The 19,938-nt window shown below is 51.7% G+C and overlaps 1 protein-coding gene across 4 annotated transcripts; it reads right to left on the reverse strand.

The window, feature by feature from the left end:
• Nucleotides 1-47: 47 nt before the first annotated feature.
• Nucleotides 48-14,207, reverse strand: Tonsl (tonsoku like, DNA repair protein). 4 transcript variants are annotated; one of them, XM_052160656.1, is made up of 26 exons: nucleotides 14,126-14,207; nucleotides 13,954-14,049; nucleotides 13,721-13,863; nucleotides 13,128-13,311; nucleotides 12,796-12,925; nucleotides 12,351-12,522; nucleotides 12,157-12,271; nucleotides 11,451-11,599; nucleotides 11,212-11,364; nucleotides 10,808-10,933; nucleotides 10,361-10,547; nucleotides 8,688-8,770; nucleotides 8,493-8,582; nucleotides 7,975-8,047; nucleotides 7,704-7,867; nucleotides 7,505-7,628; nucleotides 6,694-7,424; nucleotides 6,530-6,606; nucleotides 6,097-6,247; nucleotides 5,940-6,018; nucleotides 5,410-5,711; nucleotides 5,049-5,220; nucleotides 4,241-4,419; nucleotides 3,814-3,887; nucleotides 3,289-3,422; nucleotides 48-307 (listed from the first exon to the last, which is right to left on the reverse strand). In XM_052160656.1, the coding sequence occupies exons 1-26, from the start codon at nucleotides 14,148-14,150 to the stop codon at nucleotides 126-128; spliced, it is 4,095 nt and encodes a 1,364-aa protein (XP_052016616.1). In that variant the 5' UTR covers nucleotides 14,151-14,207; the 3' UTR covers nucleotides 48-125. The 4 variants fall into 4 exon arrangements, with proteins under 4 accessions (XP_052016616.1, XP_052016614.1, XP_052016617.1 ...); XM_052160654.1 differs by having other exon boundaries at nucleotides 6,097-6,250; XM_052160657.1 differs by having other exon boundaries at nucleotides 11,451-11,596; nucleotides 14,126-14,204.
• Between the last annotated feature and the right edge of the window lie 5,731 nt (nucleotides 14,208-19,938).

Consider the following 19,938-nt stretch of genomic DNA (forward strand, 5'->3'; position numbering starts at 1 on the left):
CTTTTAAGTTTCATATCGCCCACCCTTTTCGCAAACAGCTACACGAATGAGAAAGCAGCAGTTTATTAAGGGTTTTTTGTTTTTTTTTTTTTTTTTAATCCTTTTCGGAAATGGCAGGGCCAGGGTCAGAGGCATTTAAAGAAGAGCTTGGAACCCTGATCCAGTGTGCACGCACCCTCCGGCGGTCTCTGACACAGGGTGTCTCGGTCTTTTGTGCTCAGGCCTTTGCTGCACAACTGCAGCTCTTGCAACTGTACGAAGATCTTGTCCCAGAGGTCAGAGTTCAGCGGCCCCTGAATAGAGCAGCCTGTGGGGGTGAGGAGAAGGTAGGCTTAACTTACACATCCACGGGAGGGAGGCATAGTGCTCATGTCGTACCTCCAGAGCCTACATTTCAGCTCGTCCCATCTTAAAACAGACTCTATATCTGTATACTGTGGGCCCAAGGATCTCTGGAGGCTCGTGAATGCCAGGACTCGATTATCAAGCAGAGATCCCAGTATGCACAGGGGTGTCAGGGAACTGGATGAAAGGGCACAGATGCCAGAAATACCAATGTGTAGGGGGCTGGGGGGAGAAGAGATAAAGGAAAAAGCCACCCCCCCCCCCTTACTCAGCTTTTATCCTGCAGGGGAAAAGCCTGCCACCCTCAAGTCTCAGCCGGGCAAGGCCAGGCCATCAGGTGCACTACTTCTAAGGAGGGGAATGCTTTGGTGTAAAGGAACAAGCTACCTTATTAGTAGGTACTGTGTGAGTGTGCAAGCAATCCCTCCTGTCAGGAAGGGGGAGAGGGAGGGGGACAGATTGAGAGAGCGAGCACCCCTTTGTGGAGCTTGCAACAAACAAGGACATAAGGCTTTCTGTAAGTGGCAATGACTTGCTACTCTCTTGACCCAGAAACTGCACAAAGCCATGCCAATCAGGAGGGCCGAGTCCTGTCCACCCTGGTGACACCGGCCTTTAATCTCAGTACTCTCCAGGACCACCCAGGGAAACCTCAAAAAACAACAAACACCTTGCCACTCCCAAAGGAGGTTCAGATCCTCATGCTCATTTTAAGAATCCCTGTGGAGCTGCCTAGGCTGTGAGGGGTACGCATGTGTGTCTGAAAAATGCCATTTTAAAGAAGCACCGGTGGTGGTGGGTGGTGGTGCATGCTTTTAATCCCAGCACTTGGGAGGCAGAGGCAGGCGGATTTCTGAGTAGAAACTCGGTGGGGGTGGGGGAAGAAGCACTGTGCGCTGTTCTGGAGGTCTATAAAGGTGGAGTTGGAAGATGTTTTCCAGGCCAGTCAGTCAGTGGTCCCCAAAGAGTGTTGGTTTTGATAAACCTACGGAGTTTGGCTATAGAGTCTCTCTAGTCATGAAACAAAGAAGCACTGTTGAGCTTACTGAGTTTATGGTGGACTAACCCATGAGTTCCCCTGCCTCAGTAAGATGATTCTCACTGAAAAGGAACAAACTGTTCCTAGCCGAAGAGGAGACTGCACAGAAGTTATCCCGAAAAACAAAACCGGAAGAAACAGCTAAAGAGTTGGGTAGTGGTGGTGCACACATCTTTAGCCCCAGCACTCAGGAGGCAGAGGCTGGCAGATCTCTGGGAGTTCAAGGTCAGCCTGGTCTACAGAGTGAGTTCCAAGACAGCCAGGCATACACAGAGAAACCCTGTTTGAAAACAAAACAAACAACAACAACAAAAAAACCAGAAGAAACAAAAATTTATGACACAAGAGTAAAATAAGGGGCTAGAGAGATGGCTCAGGTAAAGAGCACTGTCTGTGGCCAGGCGGTGGTGGTGCACTTGGAGGCAGAGGCAGGTGGAGCAGGTAGAGGCCAGCCTGGTTTACAGAGTGAGTTCCAAGACAGCCAGGGCTATACAGAGTAACCCTGTCTCGAAAAAAGCAAAAAACCAAAGAAAAAAAATTTAAAAATTAAAAAAAAAAAAAGCAACCCTTGTTGTTGATCTGTTTTGAGGCAGGATCTCTCTATTGTATCCCTATCTGTTGGTAGACCAGGCAGGCCTCAAACTCACAAGAGATCCTGTAGTCTCTGCCTCCTGAGTCCTGGGGTTAATGGCATGCACCGCCTCATCTGGCACAAACTAAGTAAATCTTCATTAAAAAAAGTTTTTAAACCAGGCAGTGGTGGCGCACGCCTGTAATCCCAGCACTCTGGGAGGCAGAGGCAGGCAGATTTCTGAGTTCAAGGCCAGCCTGGTCTACAGAGTGAGTTCCAGGACAGCCAGGGCTATACAGAGAAACCCTGCCTCGAAAAAACTAAAAATCCAAAAGAAAAAAAAAAGTTTTTAAAAATAAATGCATATAAAACTTTTAAAAAGGAATGAAGAAATATTCTTGTGTAAAAGGCCTTAATGCTTTTTATTTTCATTAAAAAAATTTTTTTTCTTTTTTGGTTTTTTGGATTTGGTTTTTTGAGACAGGGTTTCTCTGTATAGCCCTGGCTGTCCTAGAACTTACTTTGTAGACCAGGCTGGCCTCGAACTCAGAAATCCGCCTGCCTCTGCCTCCCAGAGTGCTGGGATTACAGGCGTGCGCCACCACCGCCCGGCTTCCCTTAAAATTTTTATTTTGGGGGATTGGAGAGATGGCTCAGCAATTAAGAGCACTGACTGCTCTTTTAGAGGTTCTGAGTTCAAATCCCAGCAACCACATGGTGGCTCATAATCATCTGTAAAGGCGTCAGATGCCTTCTTCTGGTGTGTCTGAAGACAGCAACAGTGTACTCATAAAATAAATAAGTGTTAAAAAAAATAGCTTTCATGTGTCCTGGTGTTTCATTCATTTGTGTGTATGTCTGTGCACCGTGTGAAGCCAGGCTGCCCGCAGAGGCCAGGAGGCAGCTCCAGATCCCTTGGAGTTGCAAAGGTTGTGAGCTGCCATGGGGGTGAGAGTTGAATGGGGTCTCTGGGAGAGCACCCCTAAGAGCTGACCGCCCCTCCTTTGGCTTTTTTAAATATCTTGATTGATTGAGAGAGAGGACTTCCCTACGCAGCTTGGGCCGTGTTTGAGGTAGTCTGCCTTAGTTTCTAGTGCTGGGTTATAGGTGTGATCCATACTTGTTCCCTTCCTGCCACACTCTGAGCCACCAGTCAGTCAGTCAGTCAGTCCCACTCCTTGCCCTGGTCACACCACAAACTGCCTTTCATCGTTGACAACCTCGTGGAGTCTGGCTAATGGCAGTGACTGCCCCTTCCGTTGGCGGGTCCCTGGAAAGTAAGGCCTGTGTTAGGTGAGGCACGGCAGGAGCCATTCTTGTTCCTAGCCCTTACCTGACAAGCCAAGGAAGCTGAGGCCTTGGGACCGCTCTTGCAGGGCAGACAAGAGCTCCTCCAGGCTGGCACAGCTGACCTCGGGGTTGGCAGACAGGTCCAGAGAGGTGAGTGAGGGGCAGCAAGGGAGACATCTAGAACGGCACGGGAAGTGAAGGGATGAGCTTGCAGGGAGAGAAGGCTGCCCCAGGCAGACCCTTGTCTCTGGGAACCAAGGACCACGCAGGATCTCTTCAGCACCGGCAGGGCAGAGGCGGCAAGACTGCAATGGCCAGCTCTAGACAGCTCCTGCTCTACAGGTAGGATTGGGGGTGAGGAAGGAATGTTTACCAAGGAGAATAAAGGATAGGCCAGAGTGGGTAGTTCTCACCACAGAACTTAAGGCAACAAACTTAGGGAGGTAAGAATGCCTGCCAGAGCCATTCCTGGTGACCGTGGACGTCAGACCGTGACACCACCTGCCACGTGACCACTTCATGTCAGGCTCTTCACAGCAGAGCCAGTGGCTCAGGGAAGGTATGTTACCTGCTCAGTTCTCTCACGGCCTTGTCACTCAGGCTGTTTGCAGACAGGGTTAGGTGGGCCAGAGCACAGCCTTCCTGGATGTAAGAACAGGGCAAAAGGTCATGCCTAGCGGGTATATGCCTGTCCGTCTGTCTTCCTCCCAGCAGAGACCCACCACCAAGAGAGCTGTCTGGAGCCGGAAACACCTCTCTTCCAGGCTGTAGGTTATAGATGCCTTATAAAGACCACAGGGGCCTGGCTTGTCCCTTGGAACTTGCCTGAAGTAAGACCCCCCGGCTCCCAGGAGTCCATGGGTGTTCTTCCCAACCCCTAGCCCTTTCCTCAGACTCTGCACAACACGGCAGGGTTTCCGCTGTAGGACTTTGGGTTTGAGGCCTTTCGATCCTTGTGATCGATCTGGTTTGGCGGTCTCCTCCATAGCTCATACCTTGGTCAAGTATTTGATAACAGGCTCTACGAGACTCGAGGAGTTGCTCTTGCTGGCTGCCACGGAGCTAAGCTCCAGGTGTAGGAGGGTACAGGCAGGTAAGCTCTGCAGCACTCTCGCCAGGGCGGGAGCGCCGAGCGTGTTGTACGATAAGGACAAGGTCTTCAGGTGCTCAGCATCTGGGCGGCAGAAGAACTTTCGTCAACCTATTCCGTGCCCTTAGAGTTCTGACCCCAGAAGCCTCATGAGTCCTTTAGAGAAACTGTTACCCCTCAACTTTTTGTGGGGAAATTGAGGAGCAGTGGCTCTTGTCCAGTCTCTGAGCCCGGTTTTTACCATCCCATATTCCTGGCTGGTGGGCATGAAGCTCTGGGCCAGGACATTTGTGAGTGAAAGTCAGGACACTGCTTTGCCATCTAATCCCAGGCCCCTCCCTCTGCAGGGCTCCACTGGGTGGCCCTAGTCCTCAGCCCTCTGGACTGGGGCCATATCACTGCGTCAGGTGGGCTCACGATGAAATCGGCTCAGGGGAGTGGAAAGATTAAGCCACGATACAGAAGGACTCTGAGGGCAGACATGGCCTCTCTGAATCCCTTCTTGTGATGTGTGGGGTCTAGAATGAGTTCTGAGGACGGCCAAAGCTGGCTAAGAACCAAGTTCTGCCGGAATCCCAGCTACACTTGGTTGGGTCCTAATAGGAACCGGCTCTTCCCTCAAAAGCCAGGACCTGAAATCCTGGGACGCCCGCCCCTCTGCTTGAATTTTCTCCACAGTGGGCTCAGGGAATACACTTAACTGACCATCTTACCTTGGAAGGCGCTGCTCAGGGCAGCCTGGTGGCTCAGGAAGAAGCTGGAGCTAAGGCCGCAGGCCTGGAGGCGCAGGGTTCTGAGCACGGGGCAGGCCCGCAGGAGGGAGGCCAGGGCCTGACCACAGCCGTCTCCCAGTGGATTCATGCTCAAGTCCAGTTCCTCCAAGTTCTGTGGAAGATATGGGATGTGCACGGAGCTCACAGACTCCCTATAAAGAAAGACTCTGGTCCCCGCAGGGGTCCCATTCCAGGGACACACACTACCCAGCTCTCCCAGATGCATCGTACCACCAATGAATGGCTCGGTGGGAACAGAGATGCCCTGTAGCTGTTGGCTCACCGTATGCTGGGTCTTTACCTGCAAAGCAGCCTGGCCCGAGGAGCCTTCGACAAGCTGACGCAGACCTTCCTGGCCCAAGTGATTAGAAGAGAGATCGAGGAGGACCAGGTTAGGCATGGTGCCCAGGGTGGCCAGCAGCTCGGTAGCACACGCATCACCGAGTCGGTTCCCAGCGAGGCGTAGCTCCCGGAGTGCCGTGTGTAACTTGAGGGCCCTCAGCAGGGGTGTGAGCTGGGCTTGGCACAAGGCCAGGGAACAGGCACTAAACGATGGGCTTGAACTCTGGTGCTCCATGGCCTGCAACACTTGCTGGTGCTCCCCTAAGAAGAGAGATATAGGGTCAGGTCACCAGGGCCAGAGCTTAAACCTGCCGTCTGAATGCTGCAGGCAAATGTAATGGTCCAGGCAGTAATCCTGAGCCCATCCACCCACATGACGGAAGCTTAGAGAGCTGGGTTTGCTCAGACATACGTATCTGCAGGGTAGGTGGGGACTACACGCCCAGCTCCTCTGGCATAGGCCTCCATCCTAAGGCAGGGCTAGCTCACCTTGTCCCAGGCTCTGGCAGGCCCTGAGGTAGCGGTCCTTCAGTGGAGGAAGGTCCCATGAAGTTACTTCAGCCAACACCTAGAGTATACAGGCGGTGAGCAGCCCTGCAGCGCCTAGCACACGGAGGTGGCCTGTGCCCACGTCCCCGCTGCACACCTCATCGTTACTCTGCAGCACGTCCGGGATGGGGTCCTGGGGGGCCAGCAGTGCTCCATCCTTCCGTAGGGTGAGCCTTGGGAGCAGCCCACAAGTCTGGAAGTAGCGCTGGGCAGCTTGCTCTGCTAGCCAAGCCACAGAACGGACATCACTGCTAAAGAGAACGGCATGCTGAGCTTGGATGCACCGGGCGGGGTCCCGCTTTGGTGCTTAGGCAGACTATCTGTTCTTCTAGGCTGGGCTGAAGAACCCTGCTGGAGCCTGGGCAGGGCTCCCTGGGGCTCTAGGGAGTAAAGCGCCAAGACCAGGGGAGTCCTTCTCACACATCCCCTCTGATATGCACATAGGGGTGCTGTATACGAAATGCCGTTACCCCAGGCAGAGCTGCGTGATGGATGGAAGGGACTGGGGGTGGGGAGAGCACGTTCCTTACCTGTGTGGGACAGGGATGAGGAAAAGGTTATCCTGAATTTGAACTCGAACTCGGATGGGAGGGGGCTGGACCAGAAGCTAGCAGGTAAGATAGAGGGAGAGGACAGTCAAGACAGCAGTTTCTACCCACACCTGTCCCATGCTAAAGACTGCTGGTGCACCCACCATAGGCTGGCCTGCTGTACAATTTTCCTTGTTGGAGCCTGAGGTCCTAGGCACGCTGGGGTTCTCTGAAGGTTCTGCAGTCAGGCTGTCATCTCCTGCTTTAGCCCGTGCACACCAACCATCAAGACTTGTTGGGCGACTCTGCCTGGCACGGGTCCGGGGCCTTGCAGGGCATCGGTCATAGTCTGACAGTGAGGTGCTGGGCCTGCTGCTGCGGGTCAGAGGTGTATCTACCTCCAGCCATTCCCCAGCCAGGTATTCCTCCTCAGGAATGAGTGCTGTCTTGGGGGCAGGGACTTCCTCTGAGCCCCGAGGCAGGCTAGGCACCGAGCGCAGGCTCTGGGCACTACCCACGCCTCGGATGGCTGCTCGGTAAGCGGCCCGGCAAACACTTGATGTGGCTGTCTCTCTACTTCTGGATGGGTCAGGCATCTTGGCTTCACCCTGCTGTGTGGTACGTCTCAGTCTTTTCTGAGATGGCCTGCAAGGACTTAGGTCATCCTCATGCTCTGAGCTGCTACTGCTGCTGCTTGGCCTGTGCCTGTTCTTTCGAGGTCTGGACACTGCAGACACAGTTTCCTCCAGAAAGACTTTAGCAGGGGCTGGAGAGGCCTCTGGAGGTCTAGGAGTATATGAGGAGGGTTCTGGACAGGGGCTTGAGGGAGGAGAGGTCTCAGGGTCAAATAGATGGCTACTTGGAACAGTCTGGAGGGCAGGGGAGCTGTGGGAAGCTGAGCAAGAGAATAAATCATGAGACAGGACTTCACTTTTAGGGCTAGAAACAAGGAGAGACAGAGGAGGCCCTGTTTACCTTGGCCTGAGGAGGCCATCTGCAGCCTCCTCTCCATGGATGCGGCCTTTTGTCTTGTCTCAAGGTCAAGGTCCCTGTAGTACAGCTTCACCCACTGCTGCAGTGTCTCCAGTGGGCTGAGGCCCTGAGTGGCACTCAGTTGAGCAGGGGAACAACAGACTATCATAGGCCCCGCCCTCCCTGCCACGCCCTGACTCACCTTCCTGGTGCGGAGAGTTACAGAAGCCCCTCGCTCAATGAGTAGCTCAGCTACCTCAAAGTGGCCACAGTTGAGGGCATCGTGCAGGGGCGTGATGCCATCACACCCCTGGCCACCTGGGTCATCCACTGCTGCCCCATGGTCCAGAAGGAAGCGCACAATCTCTGTGTAGGGGGTTGGCCAGGGGAGCACATGAACTCAGTTCCCTGTATCATTCATACTTGTCCCCTGACCCACATGTCCGCCATGTGCTTGGCCTAACCTTACTTACCAAGATGCCCATAGTTGCACGCTTCATGGAGAGGGGTCCAGCCACAGTAGTCTCTGGGATTCAGGGGATGGCCCTAGGACCAAGGAAAGGTGACCAGTCCTGACCCTGGTCCTAGCAGATTCCTGGCTAGCGCCCAGAATAGGCCTCAAAGATTTATTCCTTGATATAGCCTTCTTTCCATCTTTAGGTATTACCAAAGAAAATGAGGATATGCCTTGCCCTTCCTAATGCTTACTTGGCAACACTATCATAGTAGACTCCTTGGTCCATGTGCCATGCTAAATCTTGGTACAACAGTGACTTAAATACAGGGCTTTGAAAAGGAGGGAAGATGGCAGAGGTCTTAGTCTGTTGGTCACTCTCATCCTGCCTAGGCCAGCCCACTCACCCACAGCAGGAATGCTAGACAGATATATTGGCATTTCTTCTATTTTTAAAAAACAAGCTATAAAGGAGCTTGGGTCCATACCTCCCTGAGGAAGCACGGTTCAGTGATCTCTCTAGGGATTTTGGCCTACCTGCTTCACAAGATCCTGGACACGACGTAGTTGGCCTTCAATGCAAGCTCGGTGCAGCAGGGTCTCTCCCATGTCATTGCGTCGGTTCCACTGTAAGTGTACTTGCCCCAACATGGGGCAGAAGTGTGAGGGGCAGAAGTATCGTTGGTACGGAGCTGCTGGGCAACAGGTAGGGGGAGGGCATGTCGTCCTCACCTTGTTTACCTTCCGTCGGCCCAGACAGCCCTGAAGCTCCTCATCTTCCTCCAGCTGCTGAGACAGGCCATCAGCATCATCCTCTAGAAGAGTGAAGTCTGCTCACCCTGAGCCTATGGTATTCTAGCTCCCCTGATCGCTAGGGCGGAGCAGCCACAAGCAGGAAGGAAGGCTCTGGGGTCTGTGAGCTCTGTAGCCAGGTAAAGCAAAGCTGACTCCCTGCTCAACCCAACTCCGCCAGCAGCTGGCTTCAATGTATTTGTTTGTTTATGGTTTTCAGGACAGGCTTTCTCTGGCCGTCTTGAAACTTGCTCTGAGCCGGGCGGTGGTGGCGCACGCCTGTAATCCCGACACTCTGGGAGGTAGAGGCAGGCAGATTTCTGAGTTCGAGGCCAGCCTGGTCTACAGAGTGAGTTGAGTTCCAGGACAGCCAGGGCTACACAGAGAAACCGTGTCTTGAAAAAAACCAAAAAAAAAAAAAAAAAAAAAAGAAACTTGCTCTGTAGACCATGCTGGCCTCAAACTCACAGATCCACCCGCTTCTGCCTCCCAGTGGTGGGATTAATGGTGTGCGCCATCACCTCCCAGCTAACCCGCTTGTATCTCACCAGTGCACTGCACACAACTTTCCCAACTTCGGAAGAATTGCCCATTCAAGTCCTGTCCATTACATGCTGGCCTATACCCAGAGCCTGCCCTGCAGATAATAAAGTCTTTATTGCAGACTTTCCCTCTGAGGAAATACCCTTGTGAGGGTAAATCACTTGCTTAGCCTGTAACCCTGTGTCTTCCTGGCCTCTGGGCTTCTCCCATTAGGAGAGATTCTTCTCAGAGGCCCATCCATAGGTCTGATGCCCCTCCGGGATTCCACTGGCCCTTGCTCTGTTTTCCTCTCTGCTCTCTTGTGGATGTGGCCACCAGCTGAAGGGCAGTCCCTAAAGTTGAAGTATCTGGTTCTCCTTCCTCCCACATAAGACCAAAAATACTAATATTTGATTTGTCTCAAATACTAATATTTGATTTGTCTCATCTTCTAAGACACAGCCCAACTTCCCAGGAACTGAGGCTCCAGCCCTGTAAGTTTGCACTTGAAGTCGAGGTTTTCCTAGGATTCTAATCCACAAACCTCACAGTGGGGTCTTGCATGACCACCACCCCTACTGGAAATCAGCCCTCATCTCCATAGCTTCCTGCCTGCCTTGCCGCACAGAGAGATGCTCTCCTTCCTAGCACTGTACCACCGGACCCCACCGGACCCCTCAGCACACTGGTCTTGAGTTCTAGGAGCATTCTGCAGCAGCTGGGTCACTGCCAACCCTGCTGGACAAATCTCATAAAGGGATAACCCCAACCAGAGTCTACTACCCGCAAGGCCATCCAGGACATACCATTTCACCTCCACTGGTTCTAATAGGACCATCTCCTTAGGCTCTGAGCCTAAACAACTGACTTTCAGCTGGGTGGTGGTCAGACAGTCCACTCTGCCCCCGATCTTTTTGCAGGAAGCTTCTGATTACCATGTCCCATGCTCCATATACATGCCCCACCTCAGGCTCCATAAAGACACATTTCCAGCACACACCAGCCCATCCCAGCTGTCATCCCAGAGCAGAAGCAGGCAGAAAGGGCAAGTGCAGCCAACCCCAGCATGCAAGGCAGCATTTGGCCCTCACCGCTCTCTGAGAGCTCCAGTTCACTGGTCTCCAGGGCCTCACTGGCTTCTTCCTCTTCCTCCTCCTCCTCTTCCTCTTCCTCTGTGTCTTTTGCCATACTCAGTTCCTGCAGTCTGATTTCAGTGTCACGGGCTTCTTGGGGCTGCAACTTTAGTTGCACAGTATAAAGGTGCTGTAAGATCTGCCTCTGGGGAGCAGAGATATCCAGTTCAGGAACAAAGAGAACCACAAAAAGCAATTAATGCAAGGAAAGATAAGTTGAAGCAGAAGAACTCTAATTTCAAGGCCAGCATGGGCAAAGTTGTAGAGAGACCCTGTCTCAAAATGAAAGTACAAAACGGGCCAGGGATAGGTAGGTCACGAGTAAGATCTTAAGGTCAAAAGCCAGGAAAAAAAGAAAGCTCGACTTATTTGGGGACCCAGTGCTGGTGGGATGGCCTCTCATACCTGCAGCTGGAATCGCTGGGCCTGCTGGGCACAGCTAAAAGCCTTCCGGAAGCATGGAGCTAGCAGCTCATACGCATCACCAGCTTCCTCACGGGACAGTGCAATGTTGAACCAAGTCTTAGCTTCCTGAAACAGAGAGAGAGAGAGAGAAAGAGAGAGAGAGGGGGAGAGAGAGAGAGAGAAACACAAGGGGTTGGCGGCTGCCTACCACATCCAGCTGGCCACCCTTAGCTGCTTCTAGGGAACTGTGTCCTATCTCCAAATGACAGACCATGACAGTCCTTGGAAGGAACAGCCTTGCTCAGGGGAGCATCCACTCGCACTCGCTACTGGAGAATGGTGGCCTCAGAGTAGAGCCACAAAAATACACAAAAGTATGTGAGGAGGGGGCGAGGGTGTGTCACCTCCAGGGCATTGCCCTTGCGTAGCCTCAGCTCTTCCTCATAGTGGTGGACAGCCTTGTGGTGGTCCTTCATGTCCCCCAGTGTGGTGGCCAGGGATACATGGATGACAGCCAGCTCCAGATCTGGCCTGTTCAGCAGCTCAGCCAAGTGCAGCTAGAAAGGTGGTGCAACAAGTCTCAGACCCTCTTTGTCTGTCACTGCTGCTCTCCTCCTGCCCTAGGCGGGAGGGGGGCACTTACCTGCTTCTGGTAAGCCTCAGATGCCTTGGGAAAATCACCCGCTTTGGAGAAAAGGTCCCCCAGCTGTTCACAGATAGCCATGGCACCTTGAAGATCACTGCCCTCAGCCTCTTCCAGCTGCTGCTGCAACTGGATCACTGCCAATACTGCTGAAAAGAATCTCGAGTGGGTGGGGGTGGGGGGGTGTCACACAATATAGAGCCCTGACCACAGCCTACCACCCACCAGCCACATTCCCTCAGGCAGCAGGTTGGGAACCAGGGAAAGTGTCACAGTGTGATCAGTGGTAAAAGTGAGTAGTGGGGAAATTGATCACTTGGAACTCTTGAAGGTTAGAAGACCGTGTCACCTATGCTTAACCACCTAGAATAGTGCTCGGTCTGAAGAACTGAACACTAGCGACTGTCACTGTTGGTCTCCGGGGTACAGTACGCCGTCTGTCTGTGCTCCCATTTGCCAATGTTACTTTGTGACAAAGGTCCAGTTAATTTCCCACACACTCTCTAGTGTCCCCAGACACCCGCTACAGCAGGCTTGGACAAAAGCAAGGCTCTTCGACGGACAGAGATCTACCCTTGCTGTCTGTCAGAGGCTCATGCCCACACTGCCAATTCCCCAAGAACATAAGCTGGGTCTCTCCCGCTGGGAGCACAGAGCCCTGCTCCGACCCCTGGGCTCTCAGTTCCGGGACCCCATGCAGCCTCACCGTATTTGAGACTCTGACAGACGGCCGCTCTCTGGTTAGGCTTCTGGGAGCCCAACCTGTAGGCCTTCTTCAGGGCTCGTTTGGCAGCCAGAAAATCCCCCAGATCTTGGAGCACCTGGAAAGGGGGGCAAACCTAAGGCCCTGACTCACTAAGGCCCCGGCCCAACCAAGCCCGATGGTGAAAGGAGAGGTACCTGGGACAGAAGCGTGCAACATTCACTTTCCATGAATTTCATCTTCATGGCGCGTGCGCATTCCCGAGCGCCCTCCAAGCAACGCATGGCCTGAGAGTGCTGCCCTCCGCGCCAGTGGATGGCACCCAGGTTGTACCGAGCCCGGAACAGATCTTCATAGAGATGGTTCTGCCTATGGAGGATGGGGTAATAGGAGTTCAGGGTGCCCAGTGTCTGACAGCCTTGGAACAGTGGGCGCTGAACTATCCACAATGCTATTGATGTTCAACTAGTTACGGCTATGAACACCACATAGACCCCTGGGCTCTACCATTCCGTAGTTTCAGGCCTAAATATGCTTCTCCTCAGCATAAATGTGCATGGCAAATGAACAACTCAGACAAACTGCCCTCTTGGAAAGATCCCAGGGGACCACCTCTTGGGGACAGGGATGGTGTCTCCTCACTCAGCAAGAAAGATGCTCTTTTTGAAGTAGTTGTTGCACAGGGCTGTCTGCTGCAGACTCTCGCAGGTGAGGCCCAGATTGAGGTAGAGACGGGTCCTCATCTCGCTCAGTTCCCGCTGGGTCAGCATCCCTGAAAAAAATAACAGCTCCAGGAACTCAGTTGCCTCCTCTGGATATGGGGTTTCCAGGTGCTCCCACCATTTATCCCATCTCTTATTGAATGAGTCAGGAGTCTGCTGCAGATAGAGTATACAGAGAAGGAGCAGATGTCTGACAGGTTCAAGCTCTGAAGAACACAGAATATGGGCAGAATCCAGGGAAAGGGCACCTACCCTCTAGTTTCTCATCCACAATAGCCAAGCTCTTCTCAAAGGCAGCCTGTGCCTGCAGCAAGGAATCTCTTGATTGGCAGTGGTCATACACATCCAGATGGGTGCGGCCAATGGTGGCCCAGGCTCTCTGTAGCTCCGTGTGGTTGGACAGGGAACCAGCCAGATCCAGGTAGAGGTGCTGGTGCTAGTGTAGAGAGAAAAAGCACTTGAAGTAATCCGACTCCTAGCAACCCCAGCAATCTGAGACCAGAGGAAGCTACTCTTATAAAAGGCAACCTTCTGTTTCCCAAATTTCAACAGAGTTGACTATGCCCACGTCCTATCTTTTCTGTGCAAAGGACTGTCTATGGTAATGGCTGTTCTGCCCTGAAGCCGTGTTGTCATGGGAGTGCTGCCCGCAATAGCAGTGGGTCCTGAGTCTTCCTCTTTCAGTTTTCACAAACGCATCCATCCTCCAAGAGCCAGACAGTGCCTCCAGCAGACATAAGGCTGTGACTGCCTGTCATGTCAGTTGTCACAGGATATGGGCAGAATCCCATATTCAACTCATTTGTATACTAGCCCCCTCTCCTCAAGAAGTGAAGACGTTGTACCTTCAGAGCAGCAGAGTAATTCTCCATTTCAGCCAGCCGCTCTCCGATCTTGCGGTGGGCTACAGCACAGCCTAGTGTGTCCTGGACGCTCTCTAGCAGATGTAGCTCCTGCTGGTGCTCCTCCAAAGCTTCCTTGAAGCGTCCTGCCGGAAGAGGGGCATAGGGTGTTCAAGGTGCGCCATCACCCAGCCAGTACCCGGCTGCCGGCCCACCCTCTCACCGCTCCGGCTTACCGTGGCTAGCCAGCAGCTCCCCCAGCTGGTGGCAGTAGACGGCCTCCTCGCGCAGCTGTCCATTCCTCTGGGCTTTGGCCTTGGCCTTGCTCAGCTCTGCCGGAAGAATCAGGTCTAACCCAGGACCCGATCCACGTCCTGCGTCCCGACATGTACGCCCCAAAATACTCACGGCGAAGCTCCTGTTCCAGGGTCATAGTCACACAGCCACCACCACCGCCGCGAAAATCTGGACTTCCCGCGCTTCCCTGAGCCCACGCCCATTATCTGGCTCCACCCCTAACACGCAGAGCCCACCCAGTCTTCAGTGCGCATGCTTAACTCCGCCCCTTCGGTGAGAGCAGTAGATCCCAGGCCTCCTGGGATTTGTAGTCCGACGAGCTCAAGTACGGTGGTGGGATTTGGACCTTCAAAGCTGCCTGCAGAGTGCGGTCACCCAGGCAGGCAGTGTCCTTATTTACAGACTCGTTCTGGTGAGTTACCTGGACTACAGACAGCGTGTGGGCACTGACCTTGCTGCCATGAAATAATTTACCTGCCTTGTTTTTAGGATTAGACGGGTTTGGTGGCGCACGCCTTTAATCCCAGCACTCAGGAGACCGAGACAGGCAGATCTCTATATTTGAGGCCATCCCGGTCTACAGAGCGAATTCCCGGAAAGTCAATGCTACACAGACATAATAATAATAATAATAATAATAATTTCACGTGTGTTTACTAAATGTATGCATGTGCACCTCCCGTGTGCCTAGTGGCTGAAGAGGCTTGAAGAGGGCAACTGATTCCTTGGAACAGAGGTTACAGCTTGTTGTGAGTCATCGTGTGGATGCAGGGAACCGAGCTTGGGTCCTCTGCAAGAGTAGATTATGCTCTTAACCACCGAGCCAACTTTCCAGTTCCCAACCTGCCTTTTTATTACAGATATCCTATAATGCTACTCCTATTTCCTCTAAAAATTAAAGCACATACCATCTGTTTACATTTGTGAAAAAACTTAAAAAAAAAATACAGGAGCTCATATACTCCTGGCTGGACTCAGAGATCCCCCTGTCTTCCTCTCCTTCTTTCTGAGATCAAAGGCCTGTACCACCTATACCACCACACTACACTTGTAAGTTTTATCTTTAAATGTTTAAATTATTGGGCTGGAGAGATGGCTCAGTGGTTAAGAGCACTGACTGCTCTTCCAGAGGTCCTGAGTTCAAATCCCAGCAACCACATGTTGGCTTACAACCATCTGTAATGGGATCTGATGCCCTCTTCTGGGGTGTCTGAAGAGAGCAATGGTGTACTCATACAAATAAAATAAATAAATTTATTTTAAAAAAATGTAGGGAAATCATTTGGAATGTAAACAAAGAATATAGAAAATAAAAATATTAAAAAAAAATGTAAGGGCTGGAGAGATGGCTCAGTGGTTAAGAGCACTGACTGCTCTTCCGAAGGTCCTGAGTTCAAATCCCAGCAACCACATGATGCCTCACAACCATCTGTAATGAGATCTGATGCCCTCTTCTGGAGTGTCTGATGACAGCGACAGTATATTTAGATAAAACAATAAATAAACTTTGAAAAAAATTTAAATTATTATCTTGTGTGTGTGGGTATTTTGCCTGTGTGTCTGTGTACCATTTGTGTGCCTAGTGCCCATAGAGGCCAAAATAAGGCATCCCTAGAATGGGGGAGGGTTGGGTGGGATGAAGGGTTGTACAGGGGAATGAAAAGATGGCTCAGTGGTTAAGAGCACTGGCTACTCTTCCAGAGGACCAGGTTTCAGTTTCCAGCACCCACATGTCAGTTCACAGATGTCTGTAACCTCAGTTCCAGGGGATCTAACACCCTCCCACAGACATACACACAGGCTCAACACCAATACACACATAAATAAATAGATGAATGAATGAATAAATAAAACTGGTGGTACACACACTTATGAACCACCACCATGTGGGTGCTCAAAATCAAATCTGGGTTTTCCCCAAGAAAACTTTGACCAGCCAATTTTTTTGGGTTTTTTTGTTTTGTTTTGTTTTTGTTTATTTTATTTTTCGAAACAGGGTTTCTCTGTGTAGCCCTGGCTATCCTGGAACTCACTCTGTAGATCAGGCTGGCCTCGAACTCAGAAATCCACCTGCCTCTGCATCCCAAGTGCTGAGATTAAAGGCGCGCACCACCACCACCCGGCTCGGCCGCACTCTCAATCACTAAGCCAGCTCTCCAGCTCCTACTCTTGTAACTTTAAAAAAGCAATATAATAAAAAAAAATGTGAGTTTTACGATTGGGCATGAGGATTTAATGAAACTGTTGGGTGCCCTGGGGAACAGCCCACATGCGAAGGACACAGATGGGCCTGGATAGGAGGAGGAATGGGCTTTTTGAACTAAACAGAACAGTTTCTCCTATGTGGTCTCTGTGTTCCCAGAAGATGCAGTAAAGACATCTGAAAGCTGCCCAGCTGTGTACTGAGAGGTAGTTGAATGAGCGTGCAGGCTGGGGAATTGAAAGCAAACCAGAATCCTTACCTGCCAAGTGCCCGGAACTGTATCTAGAACTGTGTTCTGGGGGGGTTCTCCATTACCTCGAAGACCAAACACTTGCCAACCCTTGGAGCTGTCTCCTCTGGCTACGTGGCAAACTAAACACTCACCATTTACCAGGAAGTGTACTGAAGGCCCCACTGGAAACCTAGTGCAGCATCCCACAACGCCACGGGTGTGAGACACGCGAGGATTTAGTTTGTCTTTTTCTTTAGAGTCAGGGTCTTATGGAGCCCGGGTGGTGGCTGAGGATGGCCTTGAGTTCCTCGTGTTGTCACGTCACTTCCCAAGTGCTGGGATGACAGGCATGTGTCATGCTACATTTATAAGCTGACAAGTTTATTTTCTATTTTGATGAAAGCAGTGCAAGCATACCCTTAACCCCAGCATTTGGGAGGCAGAGGCAGGGGGATCTCTGTTGAGTTCAAGGCCCCCCTGATCTACACAGTGAGCTGCAGGATAGCCAGGACTATATAAAAAGACCTTGTCTCAAACCAAACCAAATCAATCAAACTCCCAAAACTGGCATAAAAACACCCAGCTAGAGGACAAACAGTAACCTGTTGGGAAGAGGGTGCCGTGGGAGGCAGACAGGCTAAGAAGGGCCTCCCGATCCTGCTGACCCTATAAGCCTCCTGCTATAGGCTAGGCTGGGCAGGTTTGATCTTACTACCTGAAGGTTGCAAGGAGGTAGCAAGATTCTTGCAAAGCTGTGCAGGGTGAAAAGGAAAATCAGATGCAGATGGACCTCTATGAAGGGCAGGTCTGCGGCTAGGCCTTGATGGCACCCAGGACGTCAGAACAGCTATGGAGGCGCACACCACTGGCTCTTTTCCCCATCTGAAGCATGCCTCTCAAGTCAGGTCCACTACCTAGGAGGCAGGTTGGCAAGGTGTGTGAGGGGCACAGTGAGAGACGAAGGGATGGGAGGAAGATATGGAATCAGGAGGCATAAGACATGGGGAAGTTCATAAAATAGGAGTCTGTTGAGACTGAGCTATTGTAATGTATTCTGTTGGGTTAAAAGTGTTTGTTGCCTTAGACTGTTACTTGTCCAAAAAAGACTGTATTAGAGAAGTTTTAAAAAAACATTATTATTATTAGCTAGTGTGTGTGTGTGCACACACACATGCCATGGTTTGTGTGTGAGTCAAAGACAACTCTGTAAAATCAGTTTCCCTTTAGAGTTAGTCCAGCTTCTGTCCGGGTGCTTCACAGGGCTATAGGCCTGGCGGTGAGGCACAGGCTGACCAGCAGGGGAGGCTAACGGAGCATAGGAAGCCCTGCCCTCAAAGGCTGTCTTTTGGTAAGGAAACACAGACAAAACATGGTTTGGAATATTTTTTTAACTACATGTGCATACAGAAGATATTCAAAGAAAAATGCAAACCACAAAAACTGACATATAAGTCATTTCCAACAACCATAAAAACACTTCTTGCTCTGCTCTTTAGAAAATTATTTTTATTGTTTTGTAAATGTCTCACTTTGGGCAAACTGAGGGATGTGGTGCTCACAGGAACTGGGGAAGGACAGGTGGAAGGAGGGGGAAGCCTGGCTTAGCCTGTGCAGTCCCCTCTGGCAGCCTCACCTCACCTACTGAGGCTGAGCCCTTCTCCCATCCTCAGAGACAACAGACAAAGAACCAGGTTAGGACAGTGAGATAACAAGATTCTGGACACAAGCCAGTAGATATGGTGTCCCCCACCCCTAAATAAAGGGCCCACAGTGACAGTGCTGAAAGGTTTGTATGCCAGTCCCCAGCACGGCCAAGAGACATACTAGTCTTCTCCATGTTTGGTTCCTCTAGGCTGGAAGGCTCAGCTGCTGTACATGACAGTCACAGTGTTGGGGCCACACTGACCATGTTGCTGGGAAGGCTTAGGAGTTCTCCTGGGTATCCTTAGATACACTATACCCCTCGGCGGGTCTCACCTAGGCACAGCCCCTAACCCTGTGTACCTTGGGGTATGCCTCTCAGCTCTTCATACAAATACCCACAGCTCTGTTGCCTCTGAGCCTCTGCCAGCCCAGCTTTTCTCCCCATGCCCACTGTGTCCCGGTTGGCTTTGCCATGGGGAATAAGTCTCCTATCCTGTTTCTTCCTGAGAGACCTTCAGGCTGCATTGAGTCAGTCACTCACGCATCCAGACATGGGTTATTAGGGCAAGCTAGCCCTGCCCTACTTTCTCACACCATCACCTTGGAATCTAGATGGACTCCCAGAGGGGCCCCACTGTTTTCCAAAGATCCTCTGTGCCTGTCAGATAAGCATGCTTGAGGAGCTGTCCCTAAGGGCAGAGGACATCAAGGAGCCATGTTGGAATCAAAGGCCACTGCATTCATGGATGTGCTGGACTCTGGCATGGGGTCCTCCTGGCCAGGCCATAGTTGCAGAAGAGAATTCCCATAAGCCCCACGCAGGAAGCCAAACAAGGTGCTGAAAACATTCAGCCTATGAGAAGGCAGGAGGGCCCCAGTGGCCTATTCCTGGCTGTTCAGGGAAACAGACAGGGCCTGTCCCCCGCGTCCTCTCCTCATCTATCCATTTGCCCTCCTGAAGGTCAGGGTGGAAGATCAGTACTTGCACCCACATGTCCAGGGCTACCCTGTCCCTTGGTTTGGAAGGCACAGGGTAGTTCAGGCTCAGGCTCAGGCCCAGGCCCAGGCCCAGGCAGTTTGCATGGGTTGGTAGGGACTACTCTGAGGCATGTGAAGGTCTGGTTAGGGCAGAGGAAACCGGTTCTTTGGTATTAAAGCAACAAAAAGCTATGACTGAAGAGCCTCTTCTCCTAAGAAAAGATTGAAGGAGGCAAGTCCTACCCTTCTCAGTATCTCTGAGGAATCCACAGAAAAAGGACCAGGGCCTAGCCCTATTCAAGCATGGCTGCTTGATATTCTGTGAGGCCCTAATACTTGTCCTGCTTACAACAGCCACTCAGAGCATCCGTGAATGGGCTAGCAAGGGGAAGGCCTACATTGCCTACACTAAACCATGCTGCTCTGCCTTGGTCCTGTGGTGCCCCTGCCACCACTAAATGCAGGTCTCTCAGACAGTGGCTGCCTCCTTGGCGCCCTGAGGACACCTGGCCCTCTATGCGGAGTAAAGCAAATGGATTCTTTCTAAAATTGCTTTCTCACTTAAAGAGCCTGTAGAGTTTAATTTTTTTTTTTCCTGGAAGAGACAGAATTTCACCCTGCATTCCGAAAACATTTTTTGAGCCCTACCATCCAAGTCCTGCTTCCTTTGAGTGGTCAATGGCTGGGGAAGCCCAACCTTTTCTGGCTCACTGGCCAGGCCTTAGTCCCAATCCCTCTGATAAGACTGTGGGGGGCAGTGTCTCTTTAAGTCTCTCCTGGGATGCACACTTAGGTGCAGTATCAGAGACAGGGTGGGTTCTGACCACCAGGCCAAACCAAATCTCCCATGAAGTCCATTCACGGCCA

Source organism: Apodemus sylvaticus, chromosome 17 (genome assembly GCF_947179515.1).
Source record: "Apodemus sylvaticus chromosome 17, mApoSyl1.1, whole genome shotgun sequence".
Taxonomy (NCBI): domain Eukaryota; kingdom Metazoa; phylum Chordata; class Mammalia; order Rodentia; family Muridae; genus Apodemus; species Apodemus sylvaticus.